Genomic DNA, 27,246 nt, shown 5'->3' with positions numbered 1-27,246 from the left:
TGACAATATGCTGACTTAGTTATAGTGTTTTTTAACATCAGTTCAATAATAACTGTTATATTATATCAATTATATTTTCCAAAAGTATCCTTTCTTTCATTAAATAAAATGATAATATATTGATTATTTTATTGAATTCAATGTTAAATCATCATTGGATAATAATATCATCATCAAATAGAATGACGTTTGGCTCCAGTTACAGTGCTCGGTAACCATCATCACAAAGAACGTTACATTCAAAGAACTGACTGAATGGAACGGGAAAAACCCGTTACCAACGCATGTTCGATACGGTGCTGACTGAGACCGAGAGTGGTTTGTTCACAAAGCAGCTGACCACTATTTCACATCCAAGGATCGACTTTTATCCACTGTTCCACTTTCGTCTTGTAAATTAATTGTCTAATGTTTTGTCCAATCTAAGTAAAAAGGTTGAAAATGTTTAAAAATTACCTTTGAAAATGTTCGTACAACGCAGTTTGGATTTACGTTACTTTATGTATTGGAGATAATCTGTGATATTTTGAGTCCGTGTGAGCCACAGAGCCCTCTTCTCTGTGGTGTGAGCTCAGTAAAATTACAAGGCCATTATGATAAAATGATGATCCTAAAACATCACCGTGATGCGCATGTGCAGGAAACGTTTTATTCAATCAGCTCTTTGAATGTAACGTTTGTTGTAATGACGGTGACAGAAAGCTATGATTGGATATTTTGAATAATATAAAAATATTCCCATTTGAAGCGAAAACCTAACCTTCTTATTCCCATTTTTGAACTTACCTCTTAGAATAATTCACATTCATCTTATGATGTGGGTTAAATCTTGCCGGCACGCAATCATCTAAATTGATAAATAATATAAAAGTCGGTCGCAATCAGCTGAGAGCTGCCGTTACCGGGTCGGTACTCTGTATGTTATGATTTGATGATGTTCATGTTAGGTTTTTATCAGCCAAAGTTTGCAAGTGTGGTTATGTTTCTGTTGTTTGTTTTTGTTTGAAATTTAAATCAATATAATTATAATTTTATGTAATATTTGTTTCAATGTTACTTTTTTATAATAAACTTTATATTATATCAAGGAACTGTTTAATACAAGCCATGCTGTAAAACTCTTCATAGTTTTAATAAAAGTTGAAAATTCATGTTTTGGTTTCACTTTGGATATGTCTGAAATAACTGACATTGTTCGTAAAGTATTTATCAAATCTGGATTAAATTCTATTGAGGATGTACTCAGATTTCGAATTTGGACACATAATCAAAATGTAAGTAGCTTTTACAGAACTGTAAAACTAAAAAACATTTTTCAAAACCTATCACTTCTAGGATTAAGTTAGAAGCCTCTCAAGGCCCTCCACAACCTTCCATAGTGAGGTCCACGCTATAACTTATAGGCCTAATTTTATTAACATTGGTGTTGCTTTCTTTGTCTATCATTTGACAAAACAGATAGTACTAAATTTTTTTAGCTCCGCAACGTTGCCAAATTGTTTTTTGACAATCTAGATATAGGCTTAATAATAATTAGCATAATATAGGCCTAATATTTTATATCAATTATAAAAAATTATCAAGTTTTCAGTGAAAAATATAATTCCTTGATGAATAAAGTATAATTGATTATTTAAACAAAAATGAACAGTTGATATAACAACATATAATTATATACCGTACCGGTATCAGCTATCATATAAAAAGCATTGACAAGGCAGAGAATCGGCAACGCTGTTTTTTTATTTTTTTGTTTTTCATACTACCATTCTATAGTGGACCTTACTATAGCTGATAGAATTCTAGCTGCTGCTAGCAGCTTTTTGTAGAGCCTGACAGATAGATGGGCCAAGCCCGACCTTTTTTTCTTTCCGCCTTTGGAAAGGCCTTATTCTGCCTGGTTACAAGCTTACAAGCGCCCACTAATTTGCATGTTTTCTGCAAATAGTCTAAAATAGAAAAAATACTGTGAGAATCTTCTCTCTTACAAAGAGGGGACGACAGTGGGCAAATCTCTCATCACTGCTAGCTGCTGAGTATAGCAACTTGTTTTATTATAGATCAAATCAAATTTATAGGATGGAGTTAGATAAAATGTTCAAAGGACTGTTGTATAAATTAGAATTGAAACCGTTTTGGGCTTGAGCCTGTGGTACTTTTCTAGAAGTTGTGTGATTCTGAATAATTATTGAATTGAATATTTAGGCTGTAGATTCAAATTCCAAGTGTAACATTTTTTTTGATGCCTTGAAGATAATGGATAATTGAACCCTAGGCTAGTGCATAGTCAATAGTAAAGATAAATAGCCTAAATATTTTACACTGAGAGTTTCTTCACTTCAACTTGAACAAATTATTGTCATCATACATTTGCTAATTTAGCTCAAACATAAGTAGAGTGATTTTCATACATTATTGGCCCTATTCATAAACTTTCAATATCAAAATCAATCTGAAGTTGCAGTAATAATAATTTTCAAGTTAATTGTAATTAGCATCGCTAAGTTTCTATGCGAAATCAAAACCAGAAAAGTTGTACGGACTAGTAACAGGACCATTCACAAATCATTTCCTTGATGAGATTGAAATCAATTCATTTCTCTACTTCTTTACAGACTTTCCCCTTTCCCTATTCATCTTTTTCAGAATATTGACAAAATATATCATTTCTGTTTTCAGCTCCTCAAAATAGACATTTCAAATGACAGAAATCCTCTTTTCCAATGTTTCATTGAGTTGACGGAAGCCAAGTTCAAAGAGATAAGAGAAGGTCAGGACATAAACATTTCATCTTTGGATAATTTGAAGTCTGAACTCATAAAGCTCTTTCTACGTTGCGAGGGAAAAGATGAGAAGGAAGCAAGGTAAATATCAGTTTCTCCAAATAATTAATTATTCATAAATAGTAGATTTTTAAAAAGATCGACCATTTGGATGTCGAAGGCACTAGCAAGAAGGGCAGATCTAGGAAAAATAGGAAAGTTTTATCACCCAAGATCTTTTAGAGAAGGGACTAAAATCAAAAGAAGCCCATGACCGAGACTCCTGGAAGAGACTGACCCGAAACGCTGACCCCACCTGAGTGGGAAAAGGCTGAGAAGAAGAAGAAGGAGGAGAAAGTAAATTTTTCATAACCATCTTTTGAAGCAGATTTTTTCTAAATTTCTAGTTTTACTTTGAAAAAACTAGAGATGTAGAAATATGTTTTGGTTTATGCATAAATATACCGACTAAGAAAGAATATCCACCCCTCCCCCTCTACACACACACACACAAAACCCAAGATCTAAAAGTATTCTTTCTAGGTCGTCGCATAAATGAAAACGTTTCTTAAGTTGTAATAAGTTGGGTGACTTCTAACTCGTACTATAGCCTCGTTTGGAACTTTCATGTTAATATTCGAAACAGTTGAAAATGATTTTCATTGTCAATCCTCGCACTCAGAGCGTTCGACAGTAACAGTCGACTAAGTAATAGTAAGACTAAGTAATTTCCAACAGTAGATCAGACATCAGACTTACGACCAAAACACATGAGGAGTTTCTTGAGACGAGTCAGCACGGCTTGACTTGACAGGAACTTCCCCGATTGGCTGATTGGGTTGGCGTATCGAGAATCAATCAATCGGAGAACTTCCTGTCCTGTCTTGCCGTACCGACTCGTCTGAAAAAACGACCCATGTTTTTCGGCCCTAATTCAGGCTCGCTATCACTAGCAAGAATACTTATAATTTAACAGTTTTTTATTCTAGCAGAAGTTATCATTTCTGTTGGGCTTGGGTGTGTTTCGACGTCCTAACACACCATTGAAGGTAGATAATATTTTCTATAATTTAAATTGATAGCGTCTATAATTCATAAAACAAAATTAATGAACTGAGTAAGTATTTCTATTATTATTTATCTAAAGCAATATATACTTTTGTTGATTATTGTGTCTGTCTCATATTATTAGTTTCTATTTGAACAGGTTTTTTCTGCTGCTGGAAGAAGCAGGTAACCCAGCCAGTTTTCAAGGTTATGATGTGGTGAAAAAGAAACAATTGAAAATTGTTGAAAAGAGTGCTCTTAAGAATCTGGTTCATTTCACATTCGATGTTGTTGATGCTACTGATGAGGAAATAAAGATCGCGTTGATTGGGCAAATTGATGGCTTGAAAGTAAGGACATTAGCAATATTTCACAAACTTGATTAGTAAATCACTTGCTCCTCTATCGTTTATTAGTTATTATTAGTTTATAAGTTTTATTCTCTATTGAATTAGTAAAAAATCTAAAGTAGTTTGATATTTTACCAGTTCATGGGTCTATAAGTGTCATCTGTAAATGAATTATTCTACTCAAAATATTGCGTTACAATGTATTTATATCATACATATTATATAATGATAGGGAGAAAACAACAGGCTCAGCCAAAAACTGCTCTTCTTCCAAATTATAAAAGACACATTTTCTACTCAATCGTCATTATCAGGTTTAGTTTGATTTTCTAGTGAATAATCTCAGTGACTAAACTAACTACAGCATATTATAGTTGTAATAAGAATTTTTATTCGAAATTGCAGTTAACCAACTGCTGGAATATTATTACTGTATAGTAACTATTTCAAATATCCAATTAAAGCTTTATAAACAGAAATAAGGACTTCTGACTGCAAATATTGACCGAAGAACTAAATTTGAAGCATAGTTTTATAAATAGAAGAACTTCGTAATATTTAAATAGCGTTCATTGAATATTTGAAATAATTATTATAACAGTAATTTACAGATGCTATTACATTTACTTAAATCTTAATGTAATTTATTGAGTGGAAACTGTTTAAATTTTATAGTAATGTTATCATATTTCACAAATTTAATGTAGTTTTTATAATATTTTTTAGAATCTGTACCGCGCAAGTGATGCAAAAGTCAATGAACTGGAGCTCAAATTGATAGAATCAAGAGAGCTGGTCAGTGCAAAGTTGGATGAGTTGGCTGCAGTCAGAAGAGAACTGGAACTTTTGTCCTCATCATACGAAAATGAAAAGAGAGAGTTGATTGCAGAAGTTGGCGAAACAGAGTGTAAGGTACGCAAAACAGTGTAATTATTGTTTAGGCTGTTTATCTTACGTATAAGATTTGTATCTATATAAAACTGGAAACAAAATGTCGTGCAGTTACTACATTCAACCACAGTTTGCTAGCCGGACATCTTTTTGTTTGTAGACAGTGGCAACAGGGATCAGACCACTCCCGTCCCAATCAAACAGTTCAAACTATTTATGCATATATTGCAGAATTATTCTCTCGAATAAAATGCTGCAAATCTGATAAGGTTGGCCGAATGCAGAACTTAAGAGGCCGTGAAATTCCCCCAATGAAATCTTAGAAGGCACTAAAAAGTCCCAGACTAAATTTTCCATAAAACTACTCTCATCTTAAGATAAATTTTCTATTTAATTCTTTATTGTTACATCCAGCGCACAAGTACATAAGGTTCTTGAGAGACTATTCACTTATTCACAAAGCAATTATAATAATCATTTCTTACACTTATTCTATTACTAACTACATTTTTTAAATTTTTATTCATGTTTTAGAATAAGAATATTATTATCACCACCAACTCATGTAATAGTTGGGTATCATAATTAGAATTGAAATTATTTTAGCAATCTCTTAAATCTGATATGTGTATTATATGTATCTGTATTTGTAAATAAAATCCTCTGGATTCAAATCATTGGAATTGAGAGACATTATTATTATTATTTAATTATTTTTAGTGTTTTCATTTCATTTTTCCAGTTGAGGCGAGAATTTGAGAAAAAAACCAAAAGTGAAAAAGATGATTTTCAGAAGCAACATAAAATTGAGATAGATAATCTGAAACATCAACAAAAGGAACTGCGTGCTGAAAACAAAACATTGAAACAAAGTTTGGATGAGCTACAGACTTCTCTCCAGTTAGTACTAATGTGTTTTTGACCATATAAATTACGGTATTTGGCATGCTCTACTACTAGTTTTTCAAAAAGTTTCTTTTTAAGTTCAAAGTACTTACAATATTATTGTGCTCCTGTAATTTATGAAACTCGTCAAAGGCTCGTGAGTTATATTATGTCTCTAGTCTAGAGGAACAAACTAACAAGTTTCAAACCAGGTACTTGAATAACTATTAATTTTCATCTGAGTTGAATTATCACTATCGCATACATGTCACTATATCACCATATCACTATATCGCATCTTGCACAAGAATATGAAGGATAAAATATAGTCATTGAATCAAATATTCATTCAAAATATGCAAAAAATCCACAAAATATACAAAGACAAGCTTTTAAGTGAACAAGTTACTTCTCACAAAAGTACATTTGTACTGGACTTTGATCGTGAATAGAAGTCGGATTCAATATGCTATATAGTTATCAAACTCATCTGGTAGAAAACGAAATATTATTCCAGAGAAAAAATATATTTTTCTGTTATTTGTTAATAAATAAAGAAATGTATTTGTTGGTTGTATATTTGTTTGAAGGAGTGAAACACAGCGCTGTGGAATTCTGGAAGTGAGACTGGGAAATACACTTCAAGAAATAGAACAGTTGAAATCGAATAATGCGAAGCTGGATACTGATTATCATGACAAAGAGAAGAACGTCTACACTCTTCGCACTCGACTGGCTGTTTGTGAACAAGTAAGTTGAGTTTAGTATAGATGAATAAAATTCTATTAGGTGTATTCATGTTTACTGTATAGGTGGTTTCCAGATTAGGAATTAATATTATATTCACTTTATTGAACAATATCAGGGCACCGAGCTTCGCTCATTATTTTTATTTATTGATAAACATAACACAATTCTCTAAAATGTTCGTGTTTATATTTTACAGCTGGCTATACGTCAGCTTATGAATTTCGTGGATGCGATATTTTGATTTTCCACAGAATCACTCGCTCACTTTTTACTATCCACAGACGACGAAAGTCTCAGCTGTTTCAGCCAAGCATGAATTATCCTTTCAATGTCGTTCAGCGAGTTTTCCCAAGGTTGAGACCTAGTGCAATTGAATTTTTATATCATAAACCTTCTATGTTCCAAATTTCGTGAAAATCGTTTGAGCCGTTTTCGAGATCCGTTGAACATAAATAACCAGATAACTAAATATAAACAGATATACAGAAATTGCTCGCTTAATATAATAGGATACCAAACATACTTTTCGCATATTTGTGTTTTGTGAAATGTTTGTGCAATTCAATTTTTATTGAATATTTATTTTTAACGATTTGATCATGTAAGAGTTCCATTTAATGTTGATGAAAAATTATTTCTCATTTTGAACTTCATTCGTTGAAGTTTTATAATGTTTATATTATTAGAATATAGAATTGCTTCTATTTTATACTGATTTGATATGTCGTGGCGATGTTTGGAAAGTAATGTCCACTCGAATAACATTGAGGTATCCTCTTTTATTTTATAAATGCATGACATGTTTCAGCTAAATATCTATAAAATATAAAAACAGTTCCTTGATGTTATTTTTATTTCAATAAAAGTGTTATCCTTTTATAACAAATTGAATATTTCTATCATACTTGAGTATTGATTCATAAAAAATATGTTCTCTCAAAATTGCATTTTATTTTTTCCAGGAGCTGAAAGATAAAGCATGTTTCATCACTTCACTGCAGAAGCAAACTGACAAAGCAGTTTCTGAAAAGGTATTGCAGTTTCAAGTTATCTGTTCTCAGAATTAGTTTAGTGTATAGTGGTCCGGTACTTTTTCTCTACTTTATGAATCTTCATAAACAATTTGAAACTACGTCCACCTTTTCAATCTTGATAAATCTGTTGCTAATCATTTCAGGAATACTTCCAAAACTACTCCCAGGATCTGGAGAAAGAGTTATCATTCAGGGATGAAACTGTATCGAAGCTTGCTAAAGATATACTCAAAGCGAATGAAATTATCGCTAGGCAGGCTGCGGAACTTGATACATTGAAAAACAAGGTAAGAAACTACATATATATTGTGGGCAACATCTGCAGTATGTGGACTATAATTTTATAGTGCATGTGATATAGTAGTGCAACCTAACAATATATCAGATAGGCGCGGTTCCCACTAATGCGATTCAATACACCAAGCAACATAGGTTACGATACGATATTCTATTATATTAAGCAAACAATTTCTGTATATATTTTTATATATATCTGGCTATTTTTATATCTGGTCATTTATGTCCAACAGATCTCGAAAACGGCTCTAACGATTTTCACGAAATTTGGAACATAGTAGGTTTATGATATAAAAATTCGATTGCACTAGGTCTTATCCCTAGGAAAACTCGCTGAAGGACATGAAAAGGATATTAATTATTCATCCTTGGAAAAACAGATGATAATTTCGTCGTCTGTCGATAACAGAAGATGTGAGTGGAAGAGAGACAGAATAGTTCAGCTGTTCAACTATTTGCAATCAATACGCTTATCTCACGATTCTAGAAATTTTAATCGATTTGATCAAAATAATCTGATCTGTTGACATGACATGGTATATCATTCTAGATTTGAGTATATCATAATTTTCAAAGTTAATCATTACAGTTTTAAGTGATTCGTGAGTGTTTATTTGTTATTTAATTTGGTTTGTAAATTGGAACTTTTCTTCTTTCAAATGTTTGGATTGAAAATTTCACCTGAATTCAAGTGTATGGAACATAACCTATTTTTGGACTATTTATAGTGTATAAATCGAAATTCGGGGAAGAAACAGTTTTGGGATGTGCCTGTTAGTGCATCCCCAATCATTTAAAAGAATTGTGTTCTGTTTATCAATAAATAAATAACGAGCGACGCTCGGTGCCCCGATATTATGATATGATTCGATCCAGACTCTAGGCAGATCAAGTACACGTGTAAACGTGGAATTACGATGCTATCATTGAACAAATTGCTCGTGTTGCATTAGCACTTGTGCTTATCGCCTAATTTATTTTACAAGTTCAATTTCCGTTCATATTTTCAATTTTGAACTAAGAACCACCACGGCCAACTTCCAAATTCACTTGGTTTTACTGGTCAATGTTATCATTGCATTACCGTACAAGCTAAAAAACACCCCAAAAACACCTCATCAAAAATACCTCGTTCGAAAATACCTCATCTCATCTTGTTGCTCCAAGAAACTGTACTTTGAAGATTGCGTATTAACATGTCAATAATTATATTTACAAACAGATACCGCAACTCACAAAGTTTTTGATAAATTGAAGCAAATTTTATTTATAGACATTAAAATATCCATATTGATGAACTTCTCAATCAATCATGAGTGCTATTGTAACATTTTTTTTTTAAAATGGCTCAAAACTCTATATGCGAGATTTGTAGTGCAGTATGTTTTTCCAAAATCCATTAGAAAATTAATAATCCATTTACTGTTCACGTATTATAATCCTAATACAGAAATCTTGCTATTACACATTTCATAATCATGGATTGAGAATTTGTCCTATTTTTGAACAAGGGAAACTGAGAGGAATTCGTCGCCTTTCATGAAAAGTTCTACTTGTATGAAACGTTTTTATATCTTTAAAATAATAATTTCTATCTTTTATTATAATAATAAACCCATCATTGATTCATATTATAGAGTATAGCTCACATCAGAAATCTTCGACCATTTCGATTTTCATTATGATCATTATTACTACATCCAATTCATCTAATCTCTTTTTAGGTTTATTGACAATATGCATAATATTGCCTAATTGTCTACACTTTCAGGTTACAGTGGCTACTTCAGTAGCTTTGGAACAGGAGAAAGTCTTGAAACAAAAATCAGAAGATATCAATCGGTTGGAAAAGGAGCTGGAATCAGAAAAGAGTGAAGTTGATAAATTGTCGAAGGATAAAGGAGCTCTCAAAAAGGAAATAGAAGTCATCAATGAATCTCTTACTCTGTGTAAAAATAAAGCAGACATCGATTCGAAAGGTACAAAAAAATTAGTATATTTAGTGAATTTTACGTTCAAGGATATTCTTTCCATTGAGTAACTCCACTTGTATCATTATTTAAATTCCAATATACTGTAATTGGTTTTATTGTTAAATGCTGTTTAATAATTCAATAATTACGTGTTCATCCTCAATATTCAATTCTATCTAAATTCATTCTTCCGTGTACAAAATACTGTATATTATAATAATCTATACTCCACTTTTAAATTAACTATGGTTGAGGCCACAGTATTGTTATTGTATGTAATATCTAGCCATGAGATATATAATTATTATTAGCTAGTTTAATTGTTTGTATTTTAATCAATAACCATCTTCTAATTCTTCTTATGAATGATTATCTTCAATTATTCTTCTTCAAATGATTATCCCATTTCGATTGAGGTTCGGAATTTCAGTAGCGCAACTACATAATAAATAATAAAAGAGGTAATGAAATTTCCGTTGCGCTCCAATCATAAACGTCCAATACAATTCACTCCCCAATATTTATTCTTTTCCTCAGGAAATCCAGAATTTGATAGCCTATATTCTCATATGGTTTTCTTGTGATTGGTTCTATTCATAAACCATCTAATGCTAAAATTGGCATCTAAACTTTCATTTCTCAGTAAGTAAGCTACGTTTTATCAAATAGATAATATGGATAGATTATTTCTTGAAATATTATTTCTCTATTATTTGTTTGTGTACAATCGCTGCAATACAAACGTCTTAAATTCAAGTGAAAGTTAGTTTGGTCAACTCTAAATATTTGAAATTTATAAATGACTGGAGCAAATTTCAAGGGTTGCTGGTATTATGGGCAAGGTTGAATATTAGAATGGTTTTACTATATTAACTTTACATCTTCTTGATACAATGTGATTTGATTTTCTATACTCACTGTAAAATATACAGTTTCATGTGGTATCTTGATGGAAATTCAGATGTTTTAAACTTTACAATGATACGATTGATATTTCTTTAATTATTTTATTTGAAAAGTGTTATTAATTTTTCAGTTATTGCCTGGTTTTCACGCGCGCTGAGGTTCCATTCATCGAGTGAGAACTCCAATGCAGTGATAACAAATTCAACTCCTTTCTCTGACATTGGACCTCGGCTAGAGCCAACATCAACAGTGGTAGTCACGATGTGAATGTGGAAGTATTTGGAAAGTCTCCTCCCCAAATATTCACTAGTCAATCTCAGACAAACAATGCACAATGTGACTATTATGGCTCTAAAAATGGCAATGCGGTTATCGATAAACAAGTTCCCGATTTTGTGTTGAGCAGATTGGTAAGTCAATTTCCGAAAGCCCGTTATTATTACAGTACTTAAATAGGATGCAAATATTGACTTTTTCTCAATCATTAATTTATTATCATCTACTGTAGTGTCATACTCTCCACTATAGTGCTTAGAATTTCATTGAATTATCAAATTCTTCCGGAGTGATAAATAGTGAAAGCATATGAATAAGGAGGAGTGCATGACTTCCTTAAAAATAATTTCTCAATTGATTTCAATATATTAATAAAATGTTATGATATGTTAACATGGACATAATTTATTGTCTTAACTATCTTTGGCTTATTTGGTAACAGTTTCCTAATTTATTAGCTTGAGCTGCCAGTTAAAATTTTAACAGAATATATAATACTGAAACTAGACATGATAGATTCTGTGATTCAAGTCTTGCTGCATACACTAAAACCATTAAACCATTAAAATTTCATTTATTATGAAATTAGTTGTTTTTCTAATGATCATAGTTTATTTTTCAATGTTATTAAATCTATTGTTTTTTTCTTTTTTCAGTCTGATATTCAAAATGACACTCCTGCAGGTGAACAAGGGAAAAGGTAAGCACAATATTGATGTATTTTTCCATCTGATATTTTGGGATGTTAGACTGGGATGCTAGAGCTTTGAAACTTTGAAAATCATTAAAGATGGAATATAAACATAATGTTTTCTTACTGTATCAATTCAAAGCTTAAACTTGCTTATTAGATGGAAAAATCTCGTTATTTTTGTAATTCGATATTACAAACTTTTCTAAACGCGACCAAAGCTTTTCTCTCTGAAGACTAACAACAACATTATTTCTACTCAGTTAATTTCTAAGATGTTTCAATTCTCATGAATTATTATTTTTATATTTGTTATTCATAAATCTCCCGCTTTTATCTGTTCATTTTACTTGTGTGGTAAACCAATTTCAAATAAACTATTTTTTATCTCTTTATGTGCTAGATAGGTTTCTCATCATTCAAATGACCTTCTTAATATTACCTTCATAAGAGTATGCTACATTTTTTTAGAACTTAAAATTACTTTTATTTGGGCTGTGACTCTAGGTGATTGGGAACGTTATACAGTGAATTGAAGAAGTTAGTTAGAATTTATATTTGAAATTATCATTTTATGAGAGAGCTAGCTCGTCTATGTTTTTTGACAAATTTATACAGTATCAATTGAATAACTTTGACCTTTGATTTGTTTTCAGGCCTTACAGACCCCAAGATTATCGCACAATTTTACCAGACAACTCCAAGGAAATGTTGAGCAAATTTGCGTCACAGCCAACCACCGGCCTAGTCAACATGAACGGGATGAGTGCAGTGCCTCCCAGTAGCCTATCAAAAGACACTCTAAACAAAAACCATCATCAACCTGTGCAGCTGACAAACGATTATGCTCCCTTGGAATCCGATCGATCTGGAAGTAAGAAAACTACAAGTTCTCGAAAAGAAAAGGAGGTTGGTCGTAGGTTTCCTGGCTCTTCCTCTTATTTTCAATGATAGTTTAGTATAGAAGTAATTAGTTCGGCTCTAGGCAAAATTCAAGAAAAAACTTGAAATTTTAAGAGAAAATATTTTATTTACTCTCCAGTTGAGGGACGGTACTCATTGTTCGATTTTCAACAAAATCTAAACCCTCTTCATATCAATAATGAACAGTATTATCTTAGCACAATCACTTAGTTCAACTAGTATTATTCCTATACAATGTATAAATTATGGTAATTTATTATAGTGCCTTTGCAATTATCGATTTTGCTAGTGTAACTAATAATATATAACTCACAATCAAAAGTGCATTATAAATATTAAGGTTTTTTAACATTATTGATTATTTATTGCATAATTTATGTAGGTTTTATATTTATGTAACAGTATAAATTAGAATCTTTCAAGAAGCACCAATCATTTTTAATGTGATAAAATCACTTTTTCATTTGTACATTCCACTACTAATAAATAGTCTATTATATTTCTTAATTTGTTGTTCTTCTTAAGTTACGTTTTATCTATATTACTCTCTAAATTATTGATGTTCTTGTTCTAAAATGACCTAATAACTCTCTCAACTAAACTACTCAACTTTTCTACAAAAATATTGGCACAAAGAAGATTGTTTAAAATTACGCGGCACAATAGATTCCACTAAGAGTTGTTTTTATATTCAATTGCTCAATTTCAAACTTGATAGAAACTGCTAGACTAAACTCAATGATATCTGAGCAAATGAATCACTTTAATCATAGAGGAAAGATAGCGTAAGTAGATAGCTCATGGTATAGGTAGTTGATGTTCCAAACATCAAGCCGATTTTTTGTCCAAAACTGAAGCCGTTTACTGTCGACTATTGGATATTATTACTGTTTTAGCCAGGTGAGAGTGAAAGAACTGTGCCGTTAGTATGAGATACTACTAGCGTCATATAGCTTCACGAAAAATAACTACTAGTACTTTCGGCTTGAATTAACAGTGAAATTCAGAACATAAAGGCCCTATATTAAGGGATATCTTCTTATGCTATTTTTTCTCTATCCTTTAATGTGAGGTTTATGTTATGATTCACTCACTAATTTGAACACAAGATTAGATGGCGCATTCCAAAGCTGTCCTTTCTAATAATTCAGGAGCTTAACATTCCGTAACTTTCAAGTATACAGCTTCATAAGTTTCATCATATCGTCGTAAACTAATTGTTTTGCATCTTTTGCCCATAAAAAGTCCATATGGTTGAATTTATCGTTGGCTACGGTGAAATTTCTAACCAAATTTGGAATCTTGTGAGTCACTTCAGCAATATCCTGCAAACCAAGAAATGTAAAAATTAAAATGAATTAAAAACTATTTTTAAATTGATTCCTTGTAGGTTTCTCTAAAACTTCCAATTTTTTCAAGTTTGAATTGTTTAACATTTTAATTACGGTGCCGATATTTTTTTTTATTCAAATCAACTCTTGAATAAACAAGATCAATCTCGAATCACTTCTAAAATAGAAATGAAGAGGAAGAATGCAAAGAATTAGTTTATGTTTAGAATGACGTGTCATTAAGCCAGTTTAGACCTTCAATAATTAAAAAAAAAACGTTTCTTCTTCATGAAAGTATTGAGAAAGTTCCTCGTAAGTGAGTTTAAATCAAATAGGATTAATTACCTGGACATGTGTGAGAATATCTCCTTTGCCGTAATATATGGCAACTGGACCAGTAACACTGTCGAGCTTATAATCGGGCGGTGATTTAGTTCCGTATCTCCTCATATTCTCTTTTGGTCCATAATCAAACTTACAAAATCGACCTGAAAATTAAAATTTTGTTTAGAATGAAGTTGAAAAAATGTACTAAACAATCAAACAGAAAAATTGTTTTTACGCGCATGCTGAAGTCATTGACTTGGAACAATTTTGGAAAAATTCCACTGGTTTCAATTCTCATAGAATAAAGGAATATTTGTGTACTCGATTCATTTTCAACCGAGTTAAAAAATAGTTTCATATGACAGATTATACAACACTCCTATTCCACAATGATATTTGTATAGATTGGTATAGATCCACCTCATCAATTAATAGTTACTGGGAAAGTGTTACGGCAGAGTCGTATAGTACAAGTACTATATGTATATTAACGGTATCTTTCTTCTATGGTGTTAAAAATTGAAGATTCTTGAATGCTTCCTTTCTTCAATAAGGTTTTTTATAGAATAAGAGAAACGTTTCCATTTAGCCTGTAATTGATTATTTAACATAAAAAATAATAGTGACACAACTCCTGTTTGTTACTTCTCCATTCATCTACGAAATTGTACATTTCGTATAATTTTCGATTGGTGCATTACGAATTTGGTACACTATTTATATTCACCCGGTTTACATTTGATGAAATTTATTAATTTTACGGTTACCTGATTTGCTTAATTGGCCCAAATGCTGAAGTGTTTTTGGTGAAGTACCTGTTGGTAGCCGTCTCACGAATTCTGGTAAAAGATTCTGAAACCAAGAATCAATTCAAATATATGTTTACGATCTTGAGAGACGTAAATACCAATAATCCAAATTACACCCTTTTTATTGTTTAGTTCAACAAATTGAAATCATTCATCATTCCAGACATTAATTATTACAGTTTCCTTAGATTAATACTCTCTCTTCTGTGTAAGCTTTCTGAAGAAACTGGTCATCACAAAATTAATCCAAGGTACATATACTAGCCGCCTAGTAATTTGATTAAATTATGAAAAGTATATGAACTTCAACCAATACTCTTCTTGTAGTATTTTTTCAGACTCCTTATCCTTCCGCTCATCGTTACACAATAGTATCAGATTTTATTTAGGGCCAAGCCACATGAGGCGTTTTTAAGACGAGTCAGCAGGGCAGAAAGCTCTCCCATTGGAGATCGGATTGGCTGATTATCAGCTAAGCGGAGAGCTTGCAGCCCTGCTCAGTCGTCTGAATAAAACTTTATGTAGCTTGGCCCACATAGTATCTTTGTATTTTATATTCCATACAGTATATCTACATTTATTGGATGAAGCAAACCAATTATGAATCTATATTATTTATGTATCTTGTCTATCTTATCTATGTATCTTCAATAATCTATCTAATTAAAGCTGCAAGGGACAAAAATTTCACTACCAATACTGCTTGTTTCCTGGAATACCGCACCTCAAAATCAGTTAGAGGACACTCTGGAGGCCAACCTCCAAATATGGAAAATTCTACCTCCCTGGCACCCCTGGGACTACTCTGAACTATGAACTGAATTATGAACTATTATGAGTTCTAATAAAATCGACTATTAAAATATTAATCACAGGCAATTACCAGAAACAACTTTTATTACTCAAGTATGTATCAAAAATAGTCAAATTATTCAGAGTTTACAATTTGATCTCAACTTTCCATTATAATAATTCTATCTTCCATTGCTGATGAAGACTCAAATATTTGGAAAACCACTGCTTTTCCACTTGAATTATCTACTATTTATTTTTCATCTACTATTTTTGTATTCTATTATTTGTTCTTCTGTGAAATAAAAATATTCTATTCTAAAATTTTACCAAGACAAACAAATCTGGGTTTAAAAGGAGGTATACTGTATTGATGTTAAAGTGAAATTAGTAATTTCATCGGTGTATTTGATAAATTTCTTTTGCAATACATTGGAAATAGTAAGTTATGAAATGGGTTTACCTTGTCGACCTGAGAATAGTCAGTGAGACTGGCCAATCCAGCGATGTAGTAGAGCAGAACGAGGCAGATGCTCTGCGTGGGGGCCGATCTGCAAAATAGGGAGGCTGTGGCGCCTCGCAGCTGATTTCTGGAAAAAACTTGACGAGGTCCTCTAAAGCTGATAGATTCCTGAGCCGCAGACAAAACAGCAATTAAAGAAAATTGTTAGACAATTGAAATGTTTTCAACTGTAAAATACAATTCAAAGCAAAATCGTGAAATATAGTCACACAATTGGTAATTATCAATTATAAAATTGATTGCAATTCTCCAGTCTGGTTCCTCGTTTTAGTCGTTCCATAGGTTTGGGCACCTTAACTTCAACTTCCATGAAAGTTATTGAAAAATAATTGTTACTGGTTGGTTTATTTGATTATTCTGTTTTAAAGAATAAAATTTAGTATGAACTATGAAAAATTTTGTCTCGGGGTGGTGCACGGATAACGGCCTCGATCTCAATGTTGGCAAATGTAAATTTATGGTCTTCACTCGTAAGCTGAATTATCCTATTTTCAATTATAAAATTAACGGCTTTCAACACTCTGGAGTCGATAGTTTCAAGGATCTGGGTGTATTGTTTGATTCTTCTCTGAGTTTTGCTCCCCATGTCCATTCTTTGGTTGGTAGGGCTAATAGGATGCTAGGTTTCATCATGAGATCTACGGCTGGGTTTAGAGATGTTGAAGCCTTGATGGCTCTCTTTCCTAGCCTTGTTCGGAGCGTGCTTGAATATTGCGCGGTGGTTTGGGATCCCCATCAGATGGGTCTGATACATGAGATTGAAATTGTTCAAAATAAATTTTTGAGATTGTTATTTTGTAGAAAACAGGATCGTCCTTGTCCCTTGGGGTTTCCAACTGGTGTGTTGCGCAGCATGTTCGGCTTTGAGACTTTGGCATCCAGACGGAAGGTACTTTCTTGTTTATTCCTCTATGGTCTTATGAATGGTTCCGTGAGCAGTCCTAATCTGTTAGCAAGGCTAAATTTTAGGGTTCCTGTCTTCAATAATTTGTAATCGGCAAGAGTTTTCAATCTGTAGATGTAACACGGTTGGTCATTATTACTCACCAATGAATCGTATTCCTCGTATATTCCTCGTATTCCTCTGCTGTGATGGTCAGGTGGATCTCTTCTCCTTGTCTAAATGTAGCTTCAAGAGAAAAATGTCACCATTCTTCAATTGAAGAGTAATATAGACCTGTTGCTCTTAATTTACTCTGGTTCAAATGGCCTTTTCTTTGTTCTCTCCATGGTCACCCTTTTTCCACTAACTTTTAATATTTTTTCCACTTCCCTTTTGCTCCCTTTTTTCTTTAGTTCTTTCATCACTCCTCTTAGAATTAACCATATGTAATACGTAGGTTATATTTTATTATTTTATGTGGTTATAACTGATCTTATTGAATAATCAAAATTTAGTTTTATCAATTACCATTAACATTAACATTAACATCTTTTCTTTCTCCAAGTAGCTATAATTCTTTATTCTTGTCTGTTTTTCACATGTACCATTTTAATCATTCTCTTTTATTACTTTTCTAGTATTTATATATATATATTTTTTAAATAATTTTTAATGATGTATTTCCTGTATTCATGAGTGCGTTTGGGCTGCTATGCCTGTTGCACTCCTAGATTTTTGTAAGAATAAATAAATAAATTCTATGATACATAGTATTTACATATTATACAACACAAGCGTAGATTATTCTATAACTGATTGGCACACAAAAACATAAATGATGTAAAAGTTAATAAAAAATAGATCAAATATGATATTCTCATCAATTCTATTAAAATTGACTATTCTTATCAATTTTATTCGAAAAATACTGTTATTATTTTTATCTGCTGAGTTCTATCATTTCCAGGTCATGAAAATATTGCAAGTGCAAGAACTGTATTAAGGTCAACCAATAAGCTTTTCGAATTTCAATGAGAAAATTCGACTTCCCAAATTGCTATGATGTTCTTGAAAGTATTCACCTGTAACTCAGATCAGTGTTATTGCTAGCAGTTATATATCAGCGAGTTTTCAAAAGGTAAATAGTAGCATAATAATCAACACAAGCCTTTAGACAGCAGCATAAAAATATTTTTGAAAAAAGGACCTACAAGCTATTTGAAAATAGTAGGAAATTCATGGAACTTGGCTTCCATTTCATAACATGTCAAGCATAATAAATCGTCACTTGATTTTCTAGTGAAATTTTGTGCAGTAATATGCAAGTAAATTGATTAATAAAAGTAAAGTAATATCATTATTAGAGACTCAAACGATAGTTATTGAGTTGAAAATTGATTCGTAAATTGATTAATAAAAGTGAAGTAATATTATATCGTTAGAGACTCAATCAATAATAGTTATTGATTAGTTTTCAAATAAGATGAATAATTGATTGACCTGATAGAGTCTGCTGTACTGTCTGGCGATCTTGAAGAGGATTCCAGGTGACCGCTGGAGGTAGATGGCAGGAGCCAGTCCCATCATGAGGCGCACTTTGCTCCTGTATTCGGGCCTCTCGGAGCACATGACGAAGTACATGGCGGAGCCGAGCGAGTGGCCGATGTAGATCACACTGTCATGGCCGGTTGTCGCCAGTATGTAGTCAATGCTTGCTGGCAGGTCGTACGCACCCATTTCTTGGACACTTCAAACATTATTGCTCATTAGTTTCAAGTCTCACACGAATCAACAAATTCATATTCACATTTGAAAAATGAAATTTTAACTATACTAGACACCTATAGCTCAACTCACCGCTTCTTTGGAGTTTTCGAGGTAGGGCAACGGATCCCCCCTTTCTACGTTAATGCTATGATCCCAACCCATTTTTCTGGATATGCCACTAGGTTGCAAATCTTTTCTGATATCTTTCATGCAAATCTGTTTTTGCGTTTCGCCGAAAATGCGTCACATACATACATAAAATATACAAACATTCATACAGACTATAGATACTAGAAATAAATAAAAATCTAAATACCCTTTTTTAAATTTGTTTACTTACGACCAATAGTATACTTAGTATTTTACAATAGTATTTTTATTTTTCCTTAGTGAACAATTAAATTTGAAAAAGGGTACTTGGATTTTTATTTATTTCTATTTAATAGTAGTCCTAAAAAATAACTGATTATCTGACTGATTATAGTCTCTATAATATAGACGAAAGCGAATACCGCCCTGTTAAAACCTTTACCACACTAAGCTCGGTCAATATATTACAAAAGTTACTGATTTCAAAATCGCGTTTCTATTCAAATCGACAAATGAATTTTGAAGTTTATTAACCCTAAAATGATGTAGAGCAAATATATTATTTATGAAATACTTTTTCCATCTCAATTATTTCTATTTAACTCATGTAAGCCTACCTTAATTTGGATTATTTCTGCTTATAAGATAATTCTTATTCAATTTACCTGAAATCCCAGAATAGTGCATCTTTTTGTGTTAGTGTTTTGTGTGTACTTGAATAAGTATTTCCTCGAAGATCACCCATCCACACATCGTAGCCACTCTCAGCTAATAGGAAAGCTGCAAAAATACAATTATTGCATTCAAATTGTGCAACATTCAACATTGTAGCAATGTTGTAGTTTTTTCTTCACTTCATAGTTTCATAAATAACTCAGTTTATTATAGAATTAAAATACAGAATATTATACATTTTTCGTTAAAATTTTATTGAAAAACCTTACCGTAATTCTTTACTCATAAATATTTTCTTAGGATGAGTAGCATATTGACAAAGATAAGGCTGTGCAAAGGCTGAAATTAAACTTTCTACTGGTGATATTGTTTTTCAAAATTTTTCGATTTGTAATACTATCTAGCTATCAAAATGAAAAATTTTTCTCACGAAAACATTTTTTCCGATCATTACTTTTTGAGATATGAGCGCCTAAGGCTTAAATCTTTGGGACAGAACATTTCAAATTCGGTAAGAGATAAATCCATGAGATTTGGAGGATAAATTCTTCATGTTATTGTTAATTGAATAAAACAGAAGTGTTCTGAAAATATCAAGTTTTGAGAATGTTATCCAATTTACCAAAAATAACTCAACTAAAAGTTATTTTTGGTCATATTTGGTAAATTGAATAACAGAGAGGGTTGGATTCCTTGCCGATTTCAGGTTTAAATTAGAAGTTCACTTTTGAAAAGGGTAAAATGTCTGGACAATTTAACATTGCTTCTAACAGTTTCAAAGTAACATAACCGATTGTTTATGGAGTTGGTGAACACATTTCCTCATCTTAATACCTAAAACTCCAGACAATAAAAATTAATTCTATTGAATCTATGATGACTAGATGACTGGTAACAATGTCTCACATCAAAGATATTCAATATTGCAAGCCGCGTTTTTAGCCAATGAACAAAGGCAAGAATTGATTCAGCAATAAGTAGTAATTGTGTATTCTGGTGGTGATTCAGTGAAAGTATTACGAGTTGACATGAATTGGCAGTCTGCCGCATGTGATGCACGTATAGTGCATTGTGTTATCTGCTACAATCATCATTGCATATTGCATACTCCTCATAAAACGGCTATTGATTGATTTCAATTGCATCAAATTAAGTATGCATTGTACAGTACTGTACGTTTTTATTAATTTACAGTTTCACAAACTTATTTATCAATAATATCCTATTAATTTCGATAAAATTGAATACATCTATTAATTTTAAACAACATACTCATTAACAAATATTGCCGTACCCGTACCATAGTGAAATCAAAGATTATAATGAGAATTTGAGATACAATCAAATCAAATAAGTTATTGATCTTGAATCTATTATGATGCAGTATTGAATATCTTTTTCTCAGGTTCTGTTCTCCTCAAGTCTCATACAGTAATTGCACTACCTCTGCATGTCACACTTGTTACTTTTGTGCATTTTTCAACTTTACAGTTTTACATTCAAAACTTATTGATCTTGTATAATTTTATAATAGAGTTATCCATTTCCTTTCTGAGATTTTATTTTCATTCAAGAAATTAATGAAAAATATGTAAACATCTTATAACAGTTGAACAATGAGATTTTACATCAAATCGATAACTAAATGTTTCTAAGTCATGAGTTGTTATTCAATGCATGTGGCTATACGACATGTACACACTGTTGGTTTTCATATACACAGAGCAATCAAATTGGCGCTAATATATCGATGGATGTGCTGGTTGAGTAAGTGGAAAATTGTTGCAATTAACACTAATCAATTCAGTTTTACCACAAAACATTTTGCAAGCAAAAGCACTATTTTGCAAGTGAATTGCAGTAGCTATGATAGAAGTTACCAAGAGTCTAGTATCAGTACAGTATGAGTTTACACAGATTTGAGAGTAGTTTTTTTATCCATCGAGCATAGATCGCCAGCGCTCTTTTGAATGAGCCGCCTTTTAAAAGCGGGTTAGACCGAGTTGTACGATCCTGTTCTTTCACCATTATTTCGCCAGTGAGCAATGAGCGGTAGAACGGGTCGACGGGTGCAGTGAGCATTCCTATCTCAAGCCGCAGAGTTCGCATCTTGCGAAATTGGGTTTTGATCTTAATTTCTTCGAGAATTTGCTATTGGGCATTTTCGGTGAACTCATATGAATGCTTGAATGGGTTTTGACCAGCCTCATGCTTTTCAACTCAATTTCAGAAATTGAGATGTTCATTTTAATATATGGTGAATTTCGCTCAGAATGATGCCTACATGAGCCCTAGGCTTGTGCATGGTTGATAGGAGGGATGATGATGATTATGAGAGATGATTTTACGCTTTGATCTTAACTCTGATATAAAATCAACTGTGATTCCATTTTTTGAAGGAAATTATGCAAATCACACTTAAAAAAGTATAATTATTATTGACAATATTTTGATTTGAAATATAATAATTCAACAAACTGTCTATTTAGGAGCTACAGCGTATTGTATAAATAAAAATATAAATCTCAGTACCCTTTCAAATTATTTTGTCACAACATGTTTCGGACATTAAAGCCATTTTCAAGTTGTGACAAAATAATTTAAAAGGGTACTGAGATTTATATTTTTATTAATATTAAAAGTAACCCTAAAGAAAAAGACAATAAAATAGCGTATTCCATATTGTATCTATTACCATAAATAAAATATAGCATAAGAAGACATCCCATGGTATTTATACGTTTATGTTCCAAATTACACTATTAACTCAAGCCGATAATTTCAGTACTTCTTTTTCGTGAAGCTAAGTGACGCTGGTAGCCTGTTATACTGAGCCATTCTTACACTCTCATCCGGCCAGAACTGTAATAATAGACAATAGTCGACAGTAATCGGCTTGAGTTAACAAAACATTGGCTTGAAATTTGGACATAAATGACCCATATCATGGGACATCTTCTTAAGCTATTTTTGCTTTATGCTATAACTCTGCATCAAGACATTTTCTCTTCTGTGGTTAGAGTTTTGGAATGAAGACTGTAGACATAGGCTACATTTGCTTTCCATTTACAGTAATCCTAATTGAAAATAAATCTTCATGTGACAAAACTCATTTCAAGTGAATAAGTTTCAATCATTAACTCAGTGTTACTATTTTAACTGTTTTTATCATTTTTACTATCACTATTTAAACTGTTTTTATCATTTTTACTATCACTATTTCCACTATTTGTCATTGTTAATTTTTAATAGAATAATTCCAATACACCGCATTTATTTACTATCATCTACAACTTGCCAAGCCTAAAACAGCTTACTGGAGGCTATTATTAATAGCCATAAAAAGCCTCAAGTAAATATCTCAATCACAATCTAGCGTCTACCGTCGCTGATTGCCAAATTATTGCAACAAACTTTGATCACTTTAGAGAAACCTGTTTTAAACTGGGGAAGGAAAACGATTAAGCATCTTACACTTCAAAAACTATTAACGTAACAACAGATGTAGGACTAATAGACTGAACTTAATTTTTGTATAATCTTGCATCCATGTTGAGAGAGAAATTAATTTATATTTTTATCAAGTTCCAAGTTTTATTGTTTACATCTGCAATACAACAGAATACAAAACATCTCATCAGATACCTATAACTAACAATTTAAAGATACTAGGTACTTCTGAAAGGTCAACTTGACACTATATTATAATGTATCAATAAACAGTAGAAATCATAATCTATATTAGTAGAATAATTTATAATCTTTAATTATTTTATTTATAATCTAATTATTTTATTTATAATCTTATTATTTTATTTATAATCTTTAAATTGTTAGTTATAGGTATCTGATGAGATGTTTTGTATTCTGTTGTATTGCTGATGTGAACAATAAAACTTGGAACTTATATACGGTAGTTATTCATTCAATTCAAAGCAAACAAAATTACTGTATTTAATAAAACTCTATGCAATTGATATGCAGTGTCTGGATTAGGCCTACCTTATCCTTTTTTATACGAGTATTTCAAATATTTCTATAAAATGAATCGATCGGAGACTTTAACTGATCTGCACACTTATCACTTATTGGAGTGAATCAGTGTAGCCTACTCATGAAACGGCACCTTCCATACCTATAAAATAAGACCTACCATGACTATAAAATATAAGAATTCTATAGCGAGATTCTACACTGCAATATGGATCAAACATCAAACAAAGATTTTTAAAAATCAACAAAAAACTCTCTCTTGCGAACAATATATTAACACAAATAAATTAAATCATAGCATCATTATATTGGATTGAAAACTTAGTTGTTACTGTAGGCCTACCTACCGAGATCTTTATCCCTTCCTCTCAACAGCCAAGCGTCTGAAGCAATGAAGAGGCCATGATTCATGAGTACTGGTATTCCCTTGCTAGGAATCCGACTCAAATGCACCAGAAATCCATCTTCGGCTTCAGCTTTGTGCGTTTCACTGTTGAAACCTTCTTTTTCAATCAAAGCGCTCTGCAAACGAAAAACATAAATGATCAGTAAATAATTTTTAAAATGTTGATTCCTGATGTGATAAGAATAAGACCTTTGGTATATCAGTCTATGAATGGTGTAGTAGTTGAACAATAATTAAAAAATATTCTAAATCACTCAGCATACTTTAGAAATCAAGTTCTTTATCATACTTCATATATGGTGAAGCAGCATTTCCATTGTCATCAATTCTCCATTTCAACTCGTATGGAATTTTTTTATTCATCCAAGGCATAATCGTTACTTTCTATCAAATCTTTTAATTTTGTTTTGTTTAATTTTGTTGTATATTTTATCATGGAGGAATAAAATAGCTCTAATTGATAGTAGGCCTACTATACATTGTCATAAGGCTTTAATATTAAAGCTTTACCTATTTATTTTCAATAACTCAATACTTTTATTCATGTTTTCCAATGGGTTCGTGGCTAGCTACACTACAACATTCTGCTTTCTGGAACTGGTAGTTCAAGATCAGCAGTCTTAATGATATGCGAAAGCATCTCTGAGTTGAAACCAATATATAATAGAGTTAAGATAAAGAATCAATGGCAATGGAAAGGTTGCTCCACCAACAGGTCCAAGCCTTGACTTGTCAAACAGTGAGCCTTCTTTGATTATATTTATGTGAAATGCATACGGTGTCATCGCTTCATCCATATTTGTGTCACTATCCTTGACGCGAGGCTCTGATCTGTCTATGCAATACTTTTGTAAAGAAAGTACATGTTGTGAATCAATAACTATCAGTTGCCTTTTTTATGCAAAGAAGCAGATGCAGTAGAGGTAGATCCGCCGCCGGATGTTATGTTCACTATTTGAGGAGTTTGATTGATAGATAAGCTAATATTAGCATCATCTAATACTGTACTTCAGAATGTTCTAACCTGACGAATTGTAATTTTCAGAATATAGGTGTACAAACAAGGTAGATTTAGATACAAGGAATATTTAGACCTTCATATTTTCTAAAAAAAATATTCCAGAGTTGGAAATACAGAAGGCTAAGACGCATTTATTTCGATTTGAAGATATTAGAATAAACACATACCGAAATTGTTTCATGATAAATATTGTATTTGATAAAAATTTGTAATTTAGTAAAATGAAAAAAATAGAGAAATTCCACCCAAAATTTTAAAACCTAGATACCGTATCTATTCCTATATGATTTTATTGAATCTTTGATGCTCTCCATAACGAAATATTGAAGTGACTATTCCCATTTATAGAAGACAGAATGAATTTTTGATCCACTTTCCATCATGAGCATAAAACTGTTCTCTCTCAAAAATCTTGAAACATTTCTACTACCCCAAAAAAACTTTACAAGAAAAGTAAGTGGATAATCTACTTTATAGTAGAAGCACGTCGCCTCCTATAAAAGAATAGGCACTTCATATTATACTTGGTTAAGGTACATACTATAACAAACTTTGTAACTGCTGAAATTTGTGGAGGAAATAAATTTGAATTGAATTGAATATAGATGACCTCTATGGCTCTCGAGTACGGTATATTTCAACAAATTATTTTATTGAAATAGTTGATGTAGTTGAGTGAAAGCATAAGTATTGAAGAATTTTTTATATATCTAATAATTTAGGACTTAAGTGACGTATACGATTTTTTATAAATCTGAAACTTTATAGCATACGACTGTTTCTTTGGTAATGAATTATTGCCAAACTCTGAATGGCCAATATTTGAAATAATATGACAATGTTATACATTTTGTAAATAATGTGAAATTCGAACAATATGAGTTTCAAAATTCAATATGTTTTTGAATAGGTACCATGATAGATATTAAATAATGATTAATATTATTGTTTTTATGATTTATCAAACTCGATTCATGATAATTAATAACAATTCAACATTTGAAAATAATCTTGATTCAGACATTGGCAAAGGGAAACATTTTTAAAGCTGTGAAAGTCGATCACGAAGTACACAAATTTACAATTCACATTCTCATTGGAATTTTAAGAACAATCGTTGCTCTCCATATACTATCACAATGGCTCGACTGACATTTCCAAATAATTATAGACTGAATGCAATAAATGCATACCGTATTGGGAACCTGCAACTGCAATCCGAAGTCAATGTTGCCGATTCCGAATTCCTGCAGCCGAGTCAAGCTCTGCAATTGAGCAATGACCTGCTGAACTTGCACTAAGCAGAGACACAGGCTCACTATCACTAAGCACACCTGATCCATTATTATGTGAGTGACCAGCGAACAGTTCTCTGGCGAAATGACGGTGTGAGTTGCGACTGACGACTGATCGCAGACGCAGACCGCTGAGAGACTTGTGGCAAGTGTTGTGTGTGACTTTCTCTCACCCGACCACCAATTTGCCCCTACTTATCGCGTCGCGAGGGTTTCAAACGCTGCCGTTCTGGTTCTTACCTCAGCGTCGCGCTCTTACAATTTGCACACTTGTAGATTTATGGCTGATGAACAAATTTATTGAACAAACGCAGATATATAAGCTGATCGATCTATTTACGGCTTCAAGTAATCCACAATGGGATAGATTTTGTTGAAGTCCTTCTGATGTAAACGTAGCTTATCCTGGTAGGCTAAATTACGGTACTGATTTCAATTCCTATATATGTAGAAGTTAATCTGATATTTCAAGAGGAAAACTAGATCAATTGAATAAAATAATGCAATTCAAGGATTAATTCATAATCTTTGAAAAGGAGAAAAATGAA

At 32.1% G+C, this 27,246-nt stretch overlaps 2 protein-coding genes across 3 annotated transcripts; one reads left to right on the top strand and one right to left on the bottom strand.

Annotated features, from left to right (window-relative positions):
• The first annotated feature begins 923 nt into the window (after positions 1-923).
• On the top strand, positions 924-18,905 carry LOC111048741 (spindle assembly abnormal protein 6 homolog). Of its 2 annotated transcripts, XM_039430954.1 has the most exons (13): positions 924-1,274; positions 2,680-2,864; positions 3,970-4,159; positions 4,886-5,071; positions 5,793-5,950; positions 6,526-6,685; positions 7,648-7,716; positions 7,863-8,006; positions 9,788-9,995; positions 11,026-11,305; positions 11,828-11,871; positions 12,519-12,771; positions 18,419-18,905. In XM_039430954.1, the coding sequence occupies exons 1-10, from the start codon at positions 1,173-1,175 to the stop codon at positions 11,160-11,162; spliced, it is 1,539 nt and encodes a 512-aa protein (XP_039286888.1). In that variant the 5' UTR covers positions 924-1,172; the 3' UTR covers positions 11,163-11,305; positions 11,828-11,871; positions 12,519-12,771; positions 18,419-18,905. The 2 variants fall into 2 exon arrangements, with proteins under 2 accessions (XP_039286888.1, XP_039286887.1); XM_039430953.1 differs by lacking the exon at positions 18,419-18,905 and having other exon boundaries at positions 12,519-13,293.
• On the bottom strand, positions 12,873-26,851 carry LOC120351949 (lipase 3-like). Its single transcript, XM_039430955.1, has 8 exons — positions 26,597-26,851; positions 24,324-24,498; positions 19,974-20,088; positions 18,952-19,198; positions 16,509-16,676; positions 15,212-15,296; positions 14,463-14,605; positions 12,873-14,111 (listed from the first exon to the last, which is right to left on the bottom strand). Exons 1-8 carry the CDS (start codon positions 26,744-26,746, stop codon positions 13,959-13,961), a joined length of 1,236 nt encoding a protein of 411 aa, XP_039286889.1. The 5' UTR covers positions 26,747-26,851; the 3' UTR covers positions 12,873-13,958.
• Between the last annotated feature and the right edge of the window lie 395 nt (positions 26,852-27,246).

The sequence above is a fragment of the Nilaparvata lugens genome, chromosome 6, assembly GCF_014356525.2.
Source record: "Nilaparvata lugens isolate BPH chromosome 6, ASM1435652v1, whole genome shotgun sequence".
Classification (NCBI taxonomy): Eukaryota; Metazoa; Arthropoda; class Insecta; order Hemiptera; family Delphacidae; genus Nilaparvata; species Nilaparvata lugens.
Note: the sequence above shows the minus strand (reverse complement) of the source record. Positions and strands in the feature narration are given on the sequence as shown.

Bases quoted from the DNA above. Each gene is read 5' to 3' on its own strand.
- LOC120351949 (XM_039430955.1), bottom strand. From the start codon at position 26,746: ATGGATCAGGTGTGCTTAGTGATAGTGAGCCTGTGTCTCTGCTTAGTG. The intron at 15,297-16,508 runs GTAAACCCATTT...TCTTGGTTTCAG, and splicing joins ACTATTCTCAGGTCGACAAG to AATCTTTTACCAGAATTCGT. The intron at 14,112-14,462 runs GTAATTAATCCT...CTTGGTTTGCAG, and splicing joins ATATTCTCACACATGTCCAG to GATATTGCTGAAGTGACTCA.
- LOC111048741 (XM_039430954.1), top strand. From the start codon at position 1,173: ATGTCTGAAATAACTGACATTGTTCGTAAAGTATTTATCAAATCTGGA. The intron at 8,007-9,787 runs GTAAGAAACTAC...CTACACTTTCAG, and splicing joins TTGATACATTGAAAAACAAG to GTTACAGTGGCTACTTCAGT. The intron at 9,996-11,025 runs GTACAAAAAAAT...TTAATTTTTCAG, and splicing joins AGCAGACATCGATTCGAAAG to TTATTGCCTGGTTTTCACGC.